This window comes from Condylostylus longicornis, unplaced genomic scaffold, assembly GCF_029603195.1.
Source record: "Condylostylus longicornis isolate FDR11 unplaced genomic scaffold, ASM2960319v2 ptg000077l, whole genome shotgun sequence".
Classification (NCBI taxonomy): Eukaryota; Metazoa; Arthropoda; class Insecta; order Diptera; family Dolichopodidae; genus Condylostylus; species Condylostylus longicornis.
In genome coordinates, this window is record NW_026578045.1 from 3503945 (window position 1) to 3528168 (window position 24224).

At 25.6% G+C, this 24224-nt stretch overlaps 1 protein-coding gene across 1 annotated transcript in view; it reads right to left on the reverse strand.

The window, feature by feature from the left end:
* The window catches only part of LOC129612749 (histone-lysine N-methyltransferase, H3 lysine-79 specific), a 136189-nt gene extending 112393 nt beyond the window's left edge, over positions 1 to 23796 (reverse strand). Inside the window, exon 1 of the mRNA XM_055526509.1 lies at positions 23627 to 23796. Within this exon, the coding sequence (XP_055382484.1) occupies positions 23627 to 23796 (170 nt within the window). The remainder of the gene's footprint in view (positions 1 to 23626) is intronic.
* Positions 23797 to 24224: the final 428 nt, after the last annotated feature.

A 24224-nucleotide genomic window follows, 5' to 3' on the forward strand; every position in this document is an offset into this window, starting at 1 on the left:
ATGGAATGCACCCAATTATAATCGGTTTTTCTTTACATAGCTAGTTTTATTTGCCTTTATTGTGGGAAAAAAAAATCTAATATAATTACGTACATATATAGAATGCATAATGTGTGCATGTTTATGCAATAAAATAAATTTTACACCCATACTAGAGCAATGAATCATCACTGCTCGCAACTATTTATCTAAGGCACTTGAAAAATCATAACACTTTATTGTCATCTCTCATTTTCATATCAACTTTTTTCTCATGTCTCCCATTATTTTTTGTTCTCTGTCATTATTTTAGTTGTTCCACAATTTGCATACTTCATACTTCTTCTCATCATTATTATTACCATTATTTTTTTTTGTTATTTCTTATTTTGTTTGTTTTTCTTTCGTATTTGACATTCTTTCTCTCTTTAATAATCATAATATAGCAAATAAACACAAATTATAATATATTGAGAGTTAATTTGTGCCATGTAAGATTTTTTAAGTTTTATGGGAAAATGAATTATAAATACAAAATTATTATTATTGTTTTATTGAAAGTTCTTGGATTTTTACTCTTAAATTCCAGTTGTGATGTTGTGATATTGAATCAACATGCACACGTTCCTTCATAGCCGGTATCTCTTGGTGCAATGATAGAACTGTTCTTAGAAAATCCAGCAAAAAATAAGACGGAATCAGATTATACTGCTTTGGAAGATAGATCAATCGATTGGAAGGCACTTTTAAGATCCAAAATGTCTACAACCATTAAAATTATGTAAGAGATTGCAAACGGAAGTACTTTAATAACGGAAATTTCCCTAGTTGCTCTATCTTACCCAGAGGTCTTGCTCTATCTTACCCAGATGCAGCTACACCTATATAGACTGATGTCAGTTTTGAATTGTTGTGGTGAAAATTACGAAAATTTCGTACATTAAGTGAAAAAATGTGAAAATTTCCAGTGCAATAAAATTGAAAGAGTGAAGAATTATGACACCAACAGTCATTGGAATTTAATCAATTATAACAATTTATTAATAACAATTTATCAAGGAATTTAATATAAAATGTAAAATATTTCATTTGTGAGTAAGCTTATAACTCAATTCTTTACCGGAACATTTTTTCGACTTTACAATATTTTTCCTTAAAACCACAAAATTACACAATAAAACAAACAATATTATAACTTTTATTATAGATATCAGTTGTATACAAGTTACATTTATGCCATAATACACGCTCTTATATGCAACTACATAAAATTGCATTATACTTTAGAATAACAAAAAAATATATACAAATCCATATAAGGAACACATAGACATAACAAAAAACTAACTATATATTCAAAAGTATATATGAAAAAAATTTCAACAAAAGTAACAATCAAAGCCTTTAAATTGCATCATAAATAACAATCAAACAATAAAATTATAACAAAAAAAAAAATACAAAAGAAATTTAGTTTAGCGCATTGCGTTAGAACTGAAGATGCAAGATGTAAAAATAACTTCATCTAGAAAAAAAATGTAATATATGAAGAAAAAAAGGATTACTAAGAAAAACAACAACAAAAAATCGAAAAATGTGTCGAATGTTGTCAACAACTTCTGGAGAAATGGAACCACTCATTCACATAATGAAAGACACATACGTTAATACATACTCGAGTAGCAATCAAAAGACAATATCATATTTTACAACAGAAATTAAAAGAATCCTTAAATTATTTAGCATAATTTAAAAAAAAATTTAATGAAATTAATAAAATGAAAAGATTTCTTTAAAATTGAGTTAAGTGTCATTAGGTTGATCTCATACAAAATCCGTATTGAGTTATACTTTTGAAGCAGTAATTGAGTCTTATACTTGAACGCATTTGACGCATTAATTATATCATACTTGTATAGTAATTAAATCATACTTGATTTAATAACATTTTTAGTCATACAAGTGCACATGAAACACTTAATTTAATCAAGTTTCGAACTGATCAAAATATGGAGGATTTTAATTTTATTTTACGCCTCATAAAAATATAAAGACATCTGCCAGAATGAATATGAGTAATATTTTAAAATGCTAGTCTAGTTAAAAGTGTTATACGCTTAAAATGTTATACAATTAAAGTGTTATACGTTTAAAATGTTATACAATTAAAGTGTTATACGTTTAAATTGTTATACGTTCAAAGTGTAATACACTTAAAGTGTTATACACTTAAAGTGTTATACATCCCCAAAACAGAGTACACCTCGAAACAAACGCATTGGAATATTAAAAGTATTTCAACAATTCGTCAACACTGGAGAACATTATTGATATGATTACGTTCTCATGCACGGCTTCCGTTTTGGGCATACGTGACCCGTATGTATTGTAGTTTTTGTAAAAAATATATTACTTGTCAAATTTTTTAAAGTATCCGAGAAAACCCGGCGGATATCATAAACGACTTTTGAATGAAAATTGCATAAATACATTTTGAATGTGCTTAATTTCTTCTCAGATGGAGTACATCTTTGGAAAGATCATTAGGTAAAGGAAATTTAATAATATTATTCTTAAGCAATTCAGAAGCGATATCTAATATACTACTTAGAAACCTTCATAAAATAATTCACCTTTGCAATGATGTTATTCACCACTAACTGACATTCACCATAATACTGATTTGCACATTTATTGTCCTAAAATATTGTGCAAGCAGGTTTTATATACTTCATCTTCACTGTATTTCTATATTATTATTATGACTCAATAAAAAATTCATGTTCTACTATGGATAGTAGCCCTTTTATGATATTTTTTATTTCTTTCTCTTTTCATTTCCATTTTTTTCTCAATTTCTTATTATTATTATCTATCTTTTGAGCTATTCATTCATCTGTCAAATAATATATGATTTCACATTACATCGTTTCGGATATAAAAACACATAAACTCACACAAGCAAACAAACAAACACAAGAGATAATCGAATGTGAGAGAAGAAAAAAATCTTTATTTGCTTCATTTGTCCTCATCTGTCATAGTTTGTTGAATTGTCATATTTTGTTTTTCTGTTTTGTTTTTCTGTTTTCTTTTATTTGTTTTTCCTATTACAACTTTTGTGCAGTACCATTAGTCACAATTTTTAGCTTCTTTTTATACTCATTTTACGTCAATTGTAATTTTGTATGTTTGGTTTGCTACAATATTTTTATATGTTTATTGCTTTTTATGTGCATCATGTAACAATACTTTCTACATTTTGAAATATATTTTTTGATTTCAGACAAATGTTTGTACAAATATGAGTTTTTCAAAATTTAGCCCTACAAGGTCAAAATATCACAAAGTTTTACATTGTATAATGTAGATTTTTCAACAATTTCTACATCTCGACTTTGGAAGTAATGAGCTTTAAAAAATGTCCACACAATTTATTAAACTTCGTTCTAGTCAACGTGAGTTGGAAGTTTATTTGTCTGTAACCGGGTAAAAAAATTTCTACCCTACAAGCGTAGATATGGAATATTTTTAATGAACTTGCAATTCTTGAAGTTGCGTTGAATGATGAATTTCTATTTTCTTCGTCAATTTATAAGTAGAACAGTGAATGCTTCCTAATTGATCTATACACTAAAACATCATATTCAGTTACCTTTCATTGAATTTTGATTGCACACTCCTGTTAACGCTTTGAGAACGTCATGTTATTCAATTATACTGATAGCGATTTATCACCACAGTTCTTACTTCTTTGCTCTTTCGCTATTAATGATCGAGTTCAAACAATTTTTAGTTATTATGTCAAGTCACAGTTAAAAGTCGCCACTTTGTTAGATACCAATATTCCCTGATGTAAAGTAACAATCATTTTATTAGACGTACAAATTCATTAGGACCGCATGAAATCTACTCATACTTTTGAATATGAAAAATTTTTTTATCTATTATTTTCACATTTCACATTCACTTGTTTTAAAATTCCTTTTAAGCCGACCCTCAATAAATTGGAATTACGATAAAAAAAAAGAAAAAAATTTATTTGTAATGCACAAGCACATACCACTTTACTTTTCTATGTAATGTGTGTAGGTAAACATTAATTTCTGACGAGTTAGCATAGAAGAGTGGCACATCAAAGGATGTAAAGGCGGAGGGGAAAAACCAAATAATACAAAGTTGTGTCTCTTTGTTTTTTGATACATTGTGTGTTGTGTTCATTCTGTTCTGTTTAATGTAATGGAGCGCACAAAAAAATAAGAGAAATAAAAAATTCAAAAGTGCATTCATAAGAAAAAAATAAATTTAGGATTTTTTTTTTCTTGAACATTGCTTTTGTCTTCTCACATCCTTGTATCCGGTTATATTATTTTGGTTTTTTATTAGAGAAATGGAATAGGTTTCTTATACAGCGAAACTATAAAGAGGATGAAGGTAATTTTTCAATTTTTTAGTTATTTACAATTTGTTTGATCACCCTAGATTTGATTATGATTTATTAAGATTAAAATTTTAAAATCTAAATATCTTAGGTGCAGTAAATTGAGCACTTTATGCGCAAATTTATTGAGTTTTGATAGCGTAACTCTATTTATCACACGATAATAAATGTCTGTCAATTATTTTTTTATCAAATTCAGTTAGAAGTTATAAATCACGTAATGTGAAATCAATTTACAACAAATTTTTGTTGCAACAGTTCTTTAAAAAAAAATTGCATATATCTTGGGGCAGTTTTTTTGAGAAAATTTAATGTAGAGCAAAATTATTGATACTTTTAACAGGAATAATGTCAAATTCACTTAAAATTTCATTATTTAAGCGCATTTCCTTCAAAATCACTTAAAAATATTGTCACAAGTAAAGTAATTATCACAAAAGAAAGTTGATTGAAGTAAATCCTACGATTTCTCGCCCATTTCTTTAAAAGAAACAGTCCCACATTTAAAATTCTATCTTGCAAAATTTGATAAGGGATTGAATGCAATTATGTTTTTTGAAATTTGTTATGTCAACCTTCAACTAAACTCTCTTTTCAAATTAGCTCAGTTTCTCTTGGACTGGAATAATTTAAAAAAAAAATTCTATTTAATTAGTCGTTTTAAAATTTATTTCTTATCTCTTCTTTCATGTTATTTAAAATCTACGATTAGATTAATTGCATAAGGTGAAATAAAAAGTAAAATTTTAATTTAAAGTCAATAAACTTCAATGAACTTACTTCTTTAATGACATTACAAATATTATTATTGAATGTTAAACACAAGATTCTCAGAATACGAGGGTCACTATTTATATTTCGGGTCCTGGCAATACTAGTGCTGCCGGGTGCAACTCACATCAAAAAAAAAATGCGTGGACAACGAGTTCAACACCTGAAGAAGCAGTCGATGCGTTCAAAAACCATGTTTTGGAGGTGTCTCAATCGGAGTGGAAAAAGTGCTACGAAAATTGGTTTCAGCGCATGCAAAAATGTATTGATCTTCATGGGGAATATTTTGAAAAACAATAAAACCATTTCCAATGATAAATGTTTGTTTTTTATTGCTAGACCCGAAATATAAATAGTGACCCTCGTAATATTATTATTGAAAGTGTTAATTCTTTCGAAGGAAGTGAAGAGTATTATAAAACTATATTAATTGGTAATAAATTTAAGGATATAATAAATCTAATCCTTTAGTGGTATAAAACTGTGTATTTAAGGAATAATTTATGTATGAGGTGGGTGATAAGCAGTCGTAGAAGATATTGTATTTTGTGAACTTTTGTGCCATTCCTCGTAAACATTAGTCTATGTGTTCAGCTTTTTGATAGGAGTAACAGAAACTGAATCTGATATTTTGAAAATTTATCTGTATAATGATTGCATATTTCTTGGATGAATTCAATTGATTCTATAGAAATTACATGTTAGTTTTCCTTCATTTTTCATCGTAATTAATAATACCGGACCTGATATCCAACATGATTATTTCAATTAAAAATTAACATACCCACTTAACTGAAGAAGACATTGCGGTCATTACAATCTCGTTGTGTAGTTATAAAGAAATAAATTCGATCATTAATAATATGACAATCATTATTCTTTTGATTTTTTAAATTCTCTTAGAAGAATTTCATCTTAAAAATGCAAAAAATTTTTTCAATATTTGAATATTTCCCAGACATAATTAATTAAAAAACAATAGCACAAAGGAATATACAATATAAACGCCAATAAATATGCAATTTATGTCAAATATTAAAATAAAATACAATTAAAATCAATGAATGCATTCTTCATGCGTTTTTATCTTGTCATTTACATTCTATTTTATTGAAAATCCATTTGAATTTTATTTAAAAACCAATAAATTTTATTTTTAGAAATTTATTCATGTTTTAGAAAAATCTTTAAAGATGTCGCGCGTATTAAAAACTTGAAAAGTGAAAAAGAATAAAGAAAAATCTCTAGTATATCAAATTTCAATAGAGAAGAAAAGAATATTAGAATGATAAGGCGATATTTTTTAAAATTTAATAAATTTCTTTGAAGGATGAAGAATATTTTTAGTATATTAGGTTGCTGTCTATGTCCTACAAGGTGATTTTAAAGATTCTATACGTAACACAAGAGTTGAAAACAAGATGCACATCAATTCAAGATTAACAAATCAATTGTAGATAAACATCATTATAGGCCGAACAACCAACGGTATTTCTTTTATTTTCATCAAATAATAAACGTCATTTTAAACTATTGTATTTGTGGTGCTTACAATTCGAACCACAAAAATATAATCTATTATAAAATTTTACTGAAAAAATTCAAGTAGCTATAGATTTAAAACAGAAAAAAAAAATATTCTTGAAGAAGATTTATCTCAGTTTTTCAGGAAATTTTTTAATTTTATTTTTGTTACCTGGGTAACATTAAATACACCATGTATAAATTCTACATAGATTCAAATATTTTCTAATATCAACTATAATATATTTGAATAATAAATAATATTTTTCTAAAAAAAGAAAATGCTTGAAGATTTCTTTTAAGTATATTTGAACAAAGAGAAAATCCAATAAAAAAAATTATTGAAATATTTTGAGTCCTGGAATATTATTCTATATAAAAGGTGAGAAATACCACTATATAGGTACATAAAACCAGAAACGATATATAAAAGAAATTTTTAACTAAAGCGTATATTGAATTCAAATTGAAATGCTTACCTTAAGCGTTTCAAGCAAGAGAAGAAATGTTTTTAAAGTGAGAATTTTTTTTATAGAAATTGAATGTTATAATTTTTTTTAATTTCTCAGAGAATATTTTAGTTTTTATGCAGCTATTTTGCTTACAAGTAAAAATATCACAATAGTTTTTATAAATTTTGCATTTCTTCTTTTAGAAGCCCTGGACCCAAGAAAGGGAACGCCATTTATCGGATAACCGAAATGCTTACAGAAAGAGTGGATCTGTGAAGATAGCGCTTCATGCAATAGTGACTCAAGTATATTTCGGACATCACCAAAAAATATTGTGAGACAGCACTTCAAGGAATAGTGACTCAATTCGGAACATCACTAAAATATTGGAAATACACAATAGCCGTCTTAATATCAAATTTTACAAACGGAATGACAGACAGAATAAAACTAAATTTAGGCACATTTGTTTTAGAGTTTTTCTGTAACTGTGCTAATAAAGCAATTCATTCATAAATATTTAAACAATTTCAAAGTATAAAATTAATATTGATTGTTGTAATTGTAATAATGAAAATAATACATGAGAGTATGAGGCTGAGGCTTATATGGTTAACCACAATAAAAATCATAATGAAAAAATATTTTCTATTAAATTTAATACAAATTTCTTTTAGTAATATTATTAAATACAAAAAAATCTTTTATACAAAATAAATAATAAAATTTTATTAAATAAATTTCACATTACCTATTATAGTATTTTTGGATTTTAAAGGTAATTTATTGTAAAATTTTCAGTAATATGTTATTGGTTAAATAAAAAAAAAACTGTATGTAATTTTAAGCTTCGAGGTTAAACATAAAATTAATACAATTTAAATATTTATTATATTTTATCATAATAATACAATTACCTCAATGTAATATAATAAAAAAAATGGTGGACACACATATAGTTATAGATGTATATGCATATGGAGTTTTGACAGAATACTTGTTATTCGACATCATCGCTGTCCTGACTATATTACCTTTAGATATAGATTACCTTTAGATATATTACAAAACCTGCAGTAATTTATCATACAATTGCAGAACAGATGGATGAAGCAATCAATGGAGCGGGTCAAGGTACAAAAATTAAAAAATTTTCATCTTAAACTTAACTCGAACCAGTGACTTACTGCTTTCTGCGCGGTATTTATCATCATAATAATGTCTGAATTGTCATCTGAATTGAGTGGAGCAAAATGTACCTCCTGCGCCACCACAGCCATTCGCAACTTATTGTAGCCTCCCGTCGCTCCTATTTATAATATCTCCGATTCAAGTAAAAAGCTCCAGATATTCAAAAGGGAGTTACACAGCAGTTCCCGAAATCCTGTCCAAAACAATTGTGACACCAGACAGCCAGTTTCCTCTACGACTCCTGGTACTTGTCTTACTAAGCATATTGAAATTCTAATAGCAGAAATATTTGTAATCTAAATTTTTGTATGCATGTTTTTATATTGAAATGTCAAAATGATTTCACCTCAATTTACCAATCAAATTTTATTATGTTGACACATAAAGTGAATAGTTTTAAATTCTCGCAGTGTTCGCAAAATAGTATCTAAAATCTCACCAAAACCCTTAACCTTAATCTCACCTTAAATACCAAAATCATTTCCAGAAAATGCCTATAGTAGCTACTGTATGTACATTACTAAATTTCCATTTTAAAATTATAATTTATAATGCCTAAGGTTATACAAAATATAATGTTGAATAGTGTAAAATTGTTAACGCTCCCAATAAAAATTATTGTGTAAAATTTTGATGTGGTTAAAATTTATTTTTCATTTTCAAATTAAATTTTCCCTCACATTCCCATTTAATATTATAACAATAAATTTATTTATGACAATATAAAATCAATAATTATTTCAATAAAATTATAACAAAAATAGAAATTATAAAATTGCTTAAAGTGATAATACCCGATTTCTCAAAGGAAAATTTAAATTTTATTAAATTAAAATATTTTTAAACAATACACACATTAATATTAAAGGTATAAAGGTATGCTATAATCAATTTTAAATAATCAATTTCTGTCTAGTTAAATTACACATTAATTAAATTACTTTCAAATTTCTTGTTTATTATAATTATAAGAAATATTTATTGTAATATGCAATTAAAATATATATATATGAAAAGCAGAATAGGAAGAGTTGATCATCTCAACTATGTGATACTCGTACGAATGAATAATTTTAAGTGCTCTGTGTTAATTGCGACGCTCTTTCAGACATACTCCTGGTTTTTTATTCATTTATGCAAAATTTCAGCATTTAAATTTCAATAGTTTCTATAATAATACCACCAAATGACTTTCGAAGTTATATGGCAGCTACAGCGACCAATTTTAAAGAAATTTTAATTAGTTTTCACCAAAAAATTTTAACTAGTTTTATTAAATATAATTTAATTTCAATACTGTAGGGTCTATAATTCCTGAGATTTAGCCGAATAATTTTTATAGTTGTATAACAACTACCCGAACAACTACCTTAATCACATCCAATTAAAATAGATTTGCGACATTTACTATTATGAATGATTTTTGAAGAATTGCTGAGCTTAGATCAATTAGTTTTTGAGTTATCGTTGTGATGGACGGGCAGACATAGTCGAACGAACTTCAAACATACGTTCGTACGAGTATAAAAATCATATTTAATAGTTGATCTGATGAGTCTCCTGTTAATTCGGAATTGAAGTACCAAAAGGTCTCTGAATGCTGAAATCACAATCGAATTTAAAAAATATTGAGAATTTTAATAATTTTATAAAACTTTCGAAAGTATTTTAAATATTTCTGGAACAATATAAAAACAAGGATTATGAAAAAGGTTTTTTTTTTTGAAAGGATCAGGTGAATTTATTACCTTAAGAATTTTGGATTTACAACAATAAAAAAAATTTTTTTTTTGTTACATTTTTTTTACTTTTTATAATTTGTCAAAATTTAAGTCTCTTTGTTTGCAGCAATGCTTTCTTTACCCCTCGGAAAAATAAGATTTATTTAAAAGAGAAAATATTGAAACTGAAAAGTACAAAGCCTTTAACCATGCAGCATTCTCAATTTACTTAAGGTGCAACATAGAAAATGGCAGTAAAGTATTTTTTTAAAATTGTGAGAATTCGAAAATTTCACAGTGTCAACTAAGAGGCGAGCGGATAACACAACTTATTGATTTCATGAGTTACACACGAAAAGTTCCATTTGAATTGACACAATTTTGAAAGTTTGCTATAGTGACAATGTCATAATAAGAGCATCGAATTTCAGGAGAGAAAACATTTCATCGTTAAAATACGCCAATTTCTTTTGTGTCTCGATCTATAAGTATCTAAAGAAATATTGTAACTATCGGACAATGGTGTGTTGTCATTATTCGAACTACACTTTATCTTCAAAATTTTCCGAACATTAAACAATAATGAACTTTAGGTGACATAATGACTGAATTTCTCTTAATTTTTTTAATGTTTCCTTTCTCTTTTTTTAATTTTTCTCTTTTTGCTCTCATAATATTATTATCTTGACCTTACTGTTATAGTAATGTCATAATATAGTTTAATAATATTAATAAGTCAAGTTAAGTAAGTCAAACAAATTTTTATTTTTAATAAAAAACAAAGGCACATAGATATGTAGAACAATCTACATACATACATATTGTATATACGTATTATATCATAAGATCATAAATAATTCAGTGAGAAGATAATTTTCACAACAGCAAAATGTCATAAATATTTAAAATATTGTACACACTTATTATTACATTCATACATACTTATATTTTTTAATTAAAAAATAACAATTATTATTGCAGTAGAAAAGGTGAAGAAAAACACGTTGAGACTAATTGAGAAAAGCATAAAAAGCAATAGAAATGTCATAACATAATTAAAAAAAAAAAATAAACATGACATTTTTTTTCTCTTTTAATTTTCTAATAATTTATTCGCTATAAAAATTAATTTCTTTACATATAATTTAATTATTTTTTTTGGTGCCTTCTTCTTCTTCTTACTTTTCTTATTCATTTTTATTTTGTTCTTACGTTATGCTTATTTATTTTGACCAGCACGACGATGACCGACCACCATAATAATTTCTCTTAATTAAGTATTCTGGCCCTCCCCCCTTTTCTATCTCTTGAATGGCATTCTATTATATTTGTCGTTCCATGTACAAGAGAGAGAGAGAGAAAGAGAAAGAAAAGCGAAAAACAAAATGAAAAAAAATAACAAACAAAACACAAGCACAACATGCAAATTTTTTTAAACTTCATTTCTTTTTTGTTTTTTTTCTTATCATTATGCCTATGTTTACCGGTTCATGGTAGCGTGATCTTTCAAAACTACCATTCCGATTTTAATTGTTGAAAATATTCTTTGTACTTTTTAACCACAACTTTAATTGTCATTATTGTTTTATTTTTTTTTTTCTTGAAAATACTGACAGACATGTCAATTTAGTTGTCTACTTAATTATACTTGTAATAATTAATTGCAATTCTCGTACATATCAAAATAAAATGTTATGTAAGCGACGAAAAAATTGTGGAATGGAGTTTAATTAAGAAACACTTATAACCACAATAAATTATAAGATTAATTGTAGAATTATTGATAAAATATTGAACTCAATTATTGAAATGTATCGGAAAACATGTGTTCGCCAATGAGAGCGAGGATAAGTTTTGGCCAATGAAGCCGATTACATAAGACGAAATCGATAAAATGTATAAAATTCTTAACAAATTTTCTAATTTTATTGGTATGATCCGTCTGCTTTTCCCCTTTAAATTACTAAATTTCCCGCATTTCCCACATTGTAAAAGGTACCTATATCCTTTATATTCTTACTAGTTGGGAATTCGAATCATACTCAAGTATGTTTCGAATTCGAATTTTAATCAATTTTCGAATCTTACTAAGTAAATTGAATTTATATACAATACTTACATAATAATCGTTAATAATTGAAAGTTATTTTATTCACTTTTATATTTTCAAAATCTCTTACATAATTTTTTATGGCCTACAGGCTACATAATTTGTAAATTCTCACATAATTTCGTGAAAATTTTTTTACCCACATAATTTCTTAATTAACATTGGACTCTCACTCCTATAGCCTGAAAAAATTTTTGAAAGTGACTTCGAAATTTTCGGCTATCATTGTATTTGTTAAGAAAGGGTCTTAGCTGAAATCTGTTGAAACTGAACTTTCTTTAGATATGCAATTGAAATGTTATCTTAGAGTAAGACAAGATGGTCACAAATTCCTTTTAATTTAAATTTTCTTTTCTCAAAAACTGAAAAAATTTCTTTTTTATATGCAAGTTGTAATAAAAGAGGAAAAATTAAAAAATAAAAATTGTTTTCTTTTTTTCTAAAGTAAAAAGTTTTCAAAAAAAAAAGAAAAACATTTTTTTAATGGGAATTTTTTTTTCTCAGTGGAAAAAAACATCATCTGAGTTTGTTTACCACAAATTCTTTTTAATTAAAAACTTTACAAATCTTCTTTTTTCCCTGAGTTTTTACATTTGTTTGTTTTTTTTTTCTCTCATTTTTTTCTTTTCACATTTACAAATTCTGGATATTTTTGTTCTTTTATTCTTTAGTTTGCCGGTTAGATGACGGGGTGCGTACTACAATAAAATGCCACCAGAGTGAATATTAGTAATTAAATACAAATAACTGTATAAATGATAAATGAGAGAAGTGTCATTTTTGGCACCGTTTTATTTATATTTTTGATTTTAATATTTTTGTTTTTGTTATTTTTTTGTAATAAAAATATTTTGTATTTTTAAAATTGGTATTGTGTTTTTTTTTACAAAACAAAAAATTTAATTTGTTTAACATACATAGGTACACTTGTAATTAAAAAGTAAAAATAAATTTATTATCAGTTCTAGATTATTAATTATCCTGTTTCAATTCAAAATTAGAATTCCTTTAGTTGCGCTTATAAATAATTATACGGGTCTGAAAATATCATTCAAACAGGCACAAAATAACACTCTGCAAAATAGTAAAATTACATACAATGTGTGTAAATTTTCTCAATTATAAATTATGATGTGCAAGGTAGCACAAAAATATTTTGTATTAAACGTAAAGTGTAATACTCACTGGTCTGAAATGGTGCGTGATTGTGATTGAATATTTTCAGCCCATCCTCAGAAATACTGAAAATTATTGTGTAATTTTACACTTAAAATAAAGGTTAGTTGATTATTACCTCTTTTTCTTACTTTATTCATTTTGTAGATTTTCATGTCTTTAACTCCACAATCTTCTTGTAGTTAACAAGAAATACTCATAGCATAATCTTTAAGTAATTCCGATAAATTTACATATAAAGACACGTTTAAATTTAAAACTTATAATAATAAGTTTTTAAGAGAATTAAATTTTTATATTTCGATTTTTTGTGTTGTTTTTTTTTTTGTTTTATGTAAATAAAAAACCCAGCATGAGCTTAATTTCCATTTTTATTGAATCATAATTTTTACGATTTAAAAGTTTAATTTTCTTATATTTTTAATGGTTTCTTTCTCAGCTTCCACCCCACTTTATTATCATTATGACCATAATTTAGTATGGGTATACTAAAATGGTCATTAAATTTTGTTTATTATACAAAAATGAAAACACTTATAATATCCCCAATTTTTTTTTTTGTTGATTATAGAAATAAATCAACAAAATAAAAATATTAAAATGAAGAAAATTATTAAAGTCTCATTCACAAATTCTATGTTATAATAAAATATTAAAAATAAAAATCTATTAAGAGCCAGCATAAATAATAATAATAATTTTTGTTTATTAATTTAAAACATTAATGCCATGTTCACCTCATATTTACAACTTACCTTATGTATTATACAGAACACTAATATAATATTTTAATGGCAAAAATAAAAGCGGTCAGGAATAAAAACAATTATTTAACATTTTTATTATAATAATGATGTAATATACAAAACTATTATAACAAAATTAAAATCAATATTTTATTTATTACTTAAAAGGTTAATTTTTTATTAAAACTAAATTAAAAATTTAATTTAAATAATAATAGACAACAATCAGAATCCGTATTTTATAAATAAAAGACAAAAAAACTTACATATTCGCTTAAAACAAAAAATGTGATACGTAAACATTGCTATATAACAATAAATTAGGAAAAAAAAATTACGATATATAAATACGATATTAATTTTTTACGATATCAAATTTACGATATAGCTAAAAGATTATAAAAATTTCGTAAGCTACACTTACAACCAATATCAATAAGTACTGCAGTCAAATTCAGCTATAGAACAAACAAAATTAAATATTTAAGTATAAAATTCATAAGCACAAATATTTTGTAATAATTTTAAGTTTTCTCAATAATAAAGTTCCACAATTTTCTTTTATTATTGTAGACACGCGCTACATATTAAATCTTGAGCAACAATTTCAATTGGACAACAGTTGAGTAATAATTTTTAAATATGAGTAAAAATTTTTTACAACAATATATTATAAGCAGAGCCGGATGTAGCATACCTTTACCAGGCATTATAGCCTCATTCAAAGGGAAGTTAAAGAGTAGGTATCGTTTAATGTAAAATTATTTCATTAAATTTGGGGCACTAGATTCGAGATTTTAAAAAAAACTTGTCAATTTTTACGAGACAAACAATTTATAAGAGCTTGGAATTTATGAGACACTTAAATTGGAGCAAAGACCAGAAATTATTCTGTTAAATAATTCTGTTTAGTTTTCGAGTTACCAACATAAAAACTATGAATCCAACACTGCTAATACTCAAATAGAAATTTTGTGTATGATAATAAATTAATTTTAATATTTTTAAAATTATTCTTTTTAAGAGCTCCCTAGGGTGATACGAAAACGCCATTATAATTATATTATATGGAAAAAAAAAAGAATTTTTTATGTTAAATGATTCCGAAAAAACAAAAAAACCATAATTTTAATTCTTTGTTTTGTATTTCAGTCCAAAATTTTGGTAAAATATTTAGATAACAAAATGAAATAAAAAAAAATATTCTTAAAATAAATAAAATAAAATTTTTTCTCCCAACATAAAAAAAAAATTTGTAAGAAATGTGTGTAATAAATAATCGGCCTAAAAATTTTATAAGAATATTTTCTCATGGAAAAATAAAAAAAATAAAAAAAAAATCTAATATCGTAATTAAAAATTAAGATTGGCGGCCTCCTTACACTTACATACATACATTCATAAACGAAAGTCCCACACTCCATTTTATAAAATATTAAACAAAATATACAAATAATATTTTGCATACTTATTATTGTATAACGGTTAAAGAAAAATCTAGGTCATGGAAATATTTTAATATTTTTTTTTATTTTTAATTATTTTTATTATAAATTTTAAAAATTTAACAAACAGACAATTAAATTTACATGATTAAAGTATAAAAAGTATAACCTTAATATTTTATTTATTATACGATGTTCATTGATTATTAAAACAGGTGCTTATATACAAGGTATATTACATTCAACTTGTATACATATACATACATACATATATGTATTACAAGAATTGATAAATTTTTTCCGTGCGACCAGGTGAGCAATTTGAATTATAATTTAATTTTATTACTAATTTTATAAATTTTAATTAAATTCTGAGTTTTGTCTAAATATTTTCAAAATTAAATTTGTTTTTCCCAAAATGAAGCTTCATAGATTCCAAACTTGACATTCATTGTTCGATATTCTGTTTCATTCATTAAACTATAGAGTGTAGACTATTAGAAAATTTTTGAAAACCTTGAAATTGGGAATACTATAAAATTAAGTGTTAGAAATAAGTTCTAAATTGAGAAGCTTCGGGTATAAAAGACGCATACTCTGATATCGGAATTGTAATGATGCCGTGTCGAAGCTGAATTCTGCATTAATAAAGTGGTATTCCAATTCTGATTTCAGAGATATTGTAATATTTGATATCAAAATTTCTAAATACGGTTTAATCTGCCCTATAATTTGAAGTATAAAATTCAATTATTTTGTTGACGTAACACTTTTAATATTCGTAATGTCTGGACCGTATATCATTTCTGTCATTTAGCGTAACGATTCGAATTGGATTTAAACACTGAACAAACTTACAATTTAAATTCGAAAAAGAAATTGTATAAATGTATCTAGAAGTAACAGTTTCAATTCAACGACAAATTCATTTTCACATATACACGATTAGAATGTCATTAAATACATTTAACTAAAAGTCTCACTTGCAACTATATTAAATAATCGTAATAACTGTTAATTTCTATTAATATAAAGTCACGATTTCAATATTTTTGAAAATTTTTCTATTTCTACCTTTTTATAAACATTATAATGTTAAGTTTAATGTTAAGTGTGAATGTTAAATGTTAATATGTGAAGTACATGTGCGATATAAACAGCTTATATATATTTATAAGAGGTGATTTGAGGAGATGATAGGCAACGAATTTAAAAATACAATAAACACAATACACCACAATAGCTACCAAGAGGTGTGCTCGAATTTTATGAAAATTGACATTTCATACAGACTTTGAACTTTATAAATTGAAACGAATTATTAACAGCTATGTTGAACTTAAAATTTTGTAAGATTAATATTAGATAATAGGAAATTTAAAAATCTATTGTTGAACATTTGAATATCTTACATACTTCCATTTAATAAAATGTTCTTGCGAAAAATTTTTTCTTTGATAGTATGTACACTCTACAATATTCTAAGAAACTAAGGAGAAGGTGGTGGTATATGAAATATAGATGGGGAAAACTTGTTGGAAGGAGCCTCTAGCTCTCAAGACTCATTTGAGTTACAAGGACTCCGGTTAAAATTGATTTTGCCGAAAGTGTTTGAACAAAATTTGTAAGTCTTCATGAAAATCATTTTAGGAGTATATCACACAAAATCATATTTGAAAACTTTCTAAACAAACGATAATGGCAAATATTTCAGAATCTTAAACCTTAGGTGCACAATTCAAATGAAATCTTGCAAAATTTTTTATATGGAATCATTGAATAAGAAAATTATGTATTACGGCATTGCTGAATAAGAAAATTCTGTACAATATTTCCTATATACAATATTTTGATTAAAACCAATTAAATATTCCTTAGAATGTTATTAAAACTTAATACCTATTAAGAACATTACAATAATTATTACAATATAGGTTAATGAATTCTATATAAACTATTTACATGAAAGCATCACATTATGTATAATATAACCCCCATGAATAAATAAGAAAATATATAAATACTAAGTTAACAATATTGTAAAACATAATGAAGCTCTCTAAATGGACCTGCATTCTAGGATATTTTCAATATACTATTATAATAATTATTATATCCAAAATATTAACATACATTTTCACATTACATTAAATTTAGAATTACCAGGAAATCAGTCTCTCTAGTACCAATCATATTGTGAATTTAAGAAGAGTATTATTAAATTTTAATGATTATTATTATTGTGTATAATAATATAATTTTTGGTAAATTAATGTCAATTGAATTTCTTAAGAAAATTTTTCTTATTAATTGACAATGTTAAGAACAAATCCAGGGCTATGTAAAATAGCACAATTTCAACGTTCCTAAGACGTTCAGTTCAAATAATTTTGCCATTTTCACATTATATTGTATATTACGTTATGTTACAAGCAAGAGTTTTTTAGAATTTCAGACAAAATTTTGAACTATAGTACACTGTAGAGCCAATAAAGGTTTTCAGGTCGAATAAATGGATAAACGAAAATCTCTATTTTACCTGATTTGAGATTGATCTTTTGCTCTGAAAGAAACGAAAAAGAAAATTTTTTCTAACGGAATTCAATATTTTAATTTATAGATATTTGGAAGCTATTGCCTTTTTATATCCCTCCGAATTGTCGCTAAAATAAGATCAAGAAATAAAGAACAATATATTTAAGATAAAAGTTAATTTGAAGATTCTGCATTTAACATTATGAGATTGCCGATGCTTCTTCGAAGATACGAGAAATAAGTCATCACCTTTTTTGAGAATTTACAAGAATTAGTTGAGAATAAAAATTTTAACAAGCTGGAGATACTATTAATTTGGGGAAATAATTTTTGTGAATATTGAGAAATAAGATAAGAAGTGGCTTTAGTAAGAAGTTTAAAGTAATGACATTAGAATGCGTAGATATTTTGTAATTGAGCGCTAAAAAGAACTACCACGAACTACCACGTACATTCTTTCTTGCGATTTTTTTTTGAAATGTGCTGAAAGTGCTATTAGGTCGAAAGGTTTTTTATATTAAACCCTTATTTCAATCAAAACCCAACAAATTTAGTTTACAAATTTAAATTTTAATTGTTTTCTTCAAAAACCATTTGAGTTTAAGTTATAATGTTCTCTAAGATTATAGTTATAGGTCAAATTAAATTTTGCCAATATTTATTATATGAATTGAGTTTGAGCAAATCTAAAGCAATTAAATTTTATTCTATATGTATGTATGTGTGAATAAATTCTATACCTATGTGGCTATTCTGCAAAAGAATTTTGAATTTGAACTATTGACAAAATTTTAATGGTTTATTTTGCAATTTTCAAAATTAATGCAATTATTCCAAAAATTTAAATTGTGGTATAATATTATAAGAATCTTAAGTATTATGAAAATATTTTTAGGGTTAAATCAATTGCTGTCCTCAATAGAATAATAATAATAAGAATGAAAATTTAAATTATAAGTTCATTGTCCTTCAACTTTTTAAATCTAGTACAATTAAAAGATATCTTGTGTTTAAATTAAAGTGTTATAATTTTAGTTTAAGAATATTAAGTGTTTTAAATTTGAGAATCTTTAATACTATTTTATTGTTTAAGGACTCTTGAATTTTAGTCAAAATTTTTTATTGCAATAATATGGAAGAATTTAATTATTAATTTTTTGATATTTTCAATTTATGTTGAAATAAAATTTTGGATTTTTTGAATAAATTTTGTATATTACTATAAATACCCCTTATAGGGAAAGTACGAGTAGGTGGTTCCCTTATAAGAGATATTTATACTCCGACTATTACTACAAGTGTAGACTTACTTGTTTTACTAAATACACAACTAAAGAAAATATTCTTAAACTCGAAATTTTGAATGAAAATTATTCTTTCTCAGAATAATAATACTTTGAGATCTCCGGCGAAAAAAATAGGAACAGTTTGGGAAAGGGGATGATGTAGTTCTTCTGTGATTACTATTATAATTTTTATTAGAACATATCAGAATAATGATTCTGATATGTCGCAGCTGCCAGGAAATTAACAAGAACTCTGCTCGTAATCTTACGCTTAATGATTAACTGGTTATCTCGAGGTAGCTGCAGCAAAATGACATATTTGTGTTAATTGCGATGCGATGGGCCTGACACGTCAACCAACCAACCACTGAATAACTATCAATAAGAATTGATGAAGCTCAGTACCAGCAATTCAAGCAAATTCCTAGCAATTTACTATCCTACAACAAATAAATGAGAAAACTCCTTAAAATATAGAAAATATTTCGATTTTTCAGCAACGAATTACGTTACAGTCAAATTCTTTGATAAACTATTGGACTTAAAGTAGCTATAGATCGTTTAACTGCAAAATACTTTACAACAGTCACATATCTCAAACACTTTCAATGATTATTAATGATATAACGAAGTAAATTACGAAGCAATATAAAAAATTAGGCGTAATTTTATTCACTCCCATTACTTGTACTTAAATTGAAAACATTTTTATTCTATTTCAACGCTCTCATACAATTAGAAATTTATTTAAAATTAAAGAGTAGATATATAAGGTACTACCCTATACTGAATGTATTTAGGTATATCCTGAAAATAAAAAATATGTTAAAAGAAGAATTAAAGAAAAAAAAACAAAATTCATTTAAGTGAAAATAATTTTTTTCTATTTTTCATACAAAATATTATTCGCGGAATTTATTCACTTGAACGGTACCTTTTCAAAAAAATAAAAAGAACCATAGAGAAAAATCAAAATGAATCCTTGATGTAATATGTAAATTTTTCATAGACTTCTCTCTCTCTCACTCTCTCTCTCTCTCATTCACTTTCTCTCTGTCTCTCTGTTTCCCTCTGTATTTATATTTAATTCCTCAACTCAATTGAGTTCACCTGGGATTTACTTGATTTTTAATTTACATACGTACATTGAGTAAGAAGCAACCTACCTACACCTACCTACTTAAAAAGGTAAATGAATGCTTCATTAGCATTTAATTTGTACTGACAGAAGTTAAGTTTTTTCTCTTCTTGTTTTCTCTTTTTCAAATATATTATCTTTTCTTCGAATATATTAAAAGGGTTTCACATTTCAATTCAAAAGGGTTTGAAAATGAAGTAAGAAATTTTTTTATAATGTTTTATAACAAAACTTGTGATACATTATCGCAAATAAAACGCGGTCGTATATAATAATTGCTGATTGGTATACCATGAGCTTATGGTCCGCTTGTAACAGAATAAGTTTGAATCTAGTAGCGAAAGAAATAATATACTAGCTAACTATTTAAATTACTTTCATTAAAATAGTAGAATATTTCAACTGATTGCATAAATTTGGGATGAAAACAAAGCTTTAGCATATTAGACGAGTTCAAATGTTGATTGCTTGAGCTAAGATAAATAATTATAATTTTTTTGTTGAGATAGGAATTTACTGCTACGCTTTTGCTTTTAGAGATAATTTCGGTTCAAATTGATAATTTAATTCAATACGATTTTTAAGACGAAATGAGGGCCTAATTCTAGAGGTGTTGAAAAGCTATTCGATAAAATTTTGATTTCCCTATTGAAGGGAGAAATACTTAATTCAAATATTTTGAAAACCGGAACCCTAAGATTCACCTGACCAAAGTTTACTCAATTTCATTTTATTTTTAAATACATATATATATATATATATAAAGGTCTATACAGTTCAGATCGAAATTTGAATAATATTAAAAAGGGTGTAGTAAGATGAGTGAAATAAAAAAACAAGGATCTTGAATATTTTAATTGGAACACAATGTCGGACCATCAGTTTAATTTTATTTAATTTGCAAATTTAAAAAACATGATCTATGAAACTGAAATATCAAGTAAACCATGAAAGTATTAGACTGCGAAACCTCTAATGCAATAGCTTGCCGCATTTATTTTAGTAGCGAACTTTTACCCAGAGGAATTTTTCTAACTCCTACTACTTTCCAACCAAAATCTATTCCAATTTCTTAATATCCTTTCTCGTAATGGTATTATAATCCTTTGTTAATATTATTATTATGTCAGAATTAAAAGTTTCCTTTTAAATAAATCCTTAATTTTAAGGAAATCAACTTTATGCAAATCCTTTCCGGTCTGATTAATTGCCTATTTCTTTATTCATACATTTTCTTTTTAAAATATCTGCCTTGTTTTCATTTTTTTTTGTTGTTGAAAAACCAAAACTGAAAAAGGATAAACGCATGTGACGTGAATAATTTTTCATATATACCGTTTACGTCAAAAGTACAATGTATGCGTGTATGTAAAAAAGAAAAAAATTTCATTGAAAATGAGATGAAAAATTTACAAAGTATCAAAAGGTTTGGTAGAAAAGGATTTGATTATGTTGCCCCCCCCGCTCTTTTGTTTGCTTCTTACCTTACTGTTTTGTTATTATTTTGGCATTTTTTTGTTTTTTTTTTCTGTTGCAAATGAATTAAGAAAGGTGAGATGTAATTTAGATGAAAAAATGGATATATTATTATGTAGCTGTATATAAATAAATTGTTCGACTAATTGCTGGCTTATAAACTTTGTAAAAACTTTTTAACATTTTCTTGTATTTTGTTATTTTTTGCTTTACTTGTAAATTTAATTTTGTAATATTTTGGGCAATAGTGCCACAGTACGCAAAATATCTGTAACGAAAATTATTGATTACAGCAAATTACAGCAATAATATCGGATTCGTAATCGATCGTAAAAGAGTTTTCTAAATGCGTCTTGGAAAATCTCATAATTTCAGAAACTAAAAATCTTCAACAAATTGTAAAATTAAAAATATTTCCTTAGCAAATTTAGAGTAGGTCAAATTTCTATTCTTTATAAAATTTTTGACCCCGATTTTTAGCTTGACATAGCTTCAATGACATTAAGGTACTACTGGCTTTCAAATGTTGTACGAAATAATACTGATTCTTACTGTTATATACGAATTTCCCACATTACAAGAAAAGGTTCTTTGCTTCAAAACAAAAGGTTCTGACATGGGACAAAATATGACATGGGAATATTTCATAAAGAATTTTTACTCCTTTCAAGCGGGATTTTTTTACAAAGGTAACGGAAAAATTTGATTTACTTCTGCGAATTTCGAATATTTCGTAGAAGATTTCACTCTTTTTTCAATTGGCAACACTACTCTCAACTTAAGAACACAGAAAACGAGAGTATGAATAAAAGAAGAAGAAGAGAAGAGTAAAACTCGTTCAAAAGGAGAGAAAATTTTCCTATATACAATATTTAAAATACAAAAGGTTAATTGTCGATTTAATGAGAAAGATTTTCTCATATTAAACAATATGTTAATATTATTAAGAATTTAATTTAAGCATTTGAAAAAAATAAGTAAATCTCATTTATTTTATTCTCGATTAAGTCATACGAATTAAAAATTTAAATAAGAAATTAAATAAAAATACATTGAGACAAATTAAAAGTAGAAAAGTAGAATAAAAATTTATTTTAAGAAAATTTTTTGTTAACTTTTAATTCAAGAAAATTAGTTTTGAATTTTGAGACTAAAGAATTTGAGAGTAATAAAATTGCTGGCAGACGAATTCAAATTGAAAATTTCGTTTAAAATATTTTGTTATCAATGAAAGAAGAGTATGAAATATATTAGACATTTTAATTACATTTTAAAAAATTTGATATTTATGAAATAATTTTATGATTTATGACGGCAGTCTTAAAAAAAAATACTTATTAAATCTGAATTTGGACAATTTCAATAGAGTTTAAATAAAGTACTATACAAATGTTGTATTTAGCACTATACAATGTTTTATTAGGGGATAAAATCGCAAACCCTGCGCTTAACTAAAAAAATTTTCAGTATTTTCTCTCTCAAGGCATATTTTTTGCAAAATATTCAAAAATATACTTTAAATCAAGCTATAGGTCAAAATTTTACAAAATCTCAAAAAATATTTGTTTGTCTCAATGGCCTATGGCTTATTATAATAATTTTTATTGGTAGATGCACAAAAACTATAACACTTACCTTATATAATCTGAATGTATACGATTTTCATTATTTTCGATTATATTGGTAGATTGCTGTTTAGATGAACGTTTACATTTTTCTTTGGTATTTGTTACATTAATTGTTGCTGCTGTTGTCGTTGTTCCTGGTATTGTAGTCGCTATTATTCCTGTTGTTGTTTTATCCATATTTAATTCTTAAAATTCCAAAAATTTTAAAAAATCTTATTTGCTCTTCTTAGTTTTTGTTTTTTCTAATTCTTAAACTATGATTAATCTTCTTAAAATTTTAATTATATTTTTTAATGAACCCATTTTTAATTATTTTTATATTTTATAAAAGTTTTTGTTTTCCGCAAGAATGTTAGGCTTCAGTTTGATCTGTAAAAGAAAAATTTAGAAAAAAAAATTATATTATTATAGAATTAAAAAATTAGACTGAAATTATTGATTTCATTATGATTTTATTATGATTTTTAAAATCTAATACTAGATGAAATTGGAAATATATTAGAGCAATGGTTTCAATTTCATTCCTACAGTTGAGCTTTATACAATATCAAATCAAGGAAAATAATGTAGAAATTTCGTTCTCCATATTAAAAACTATCATAACT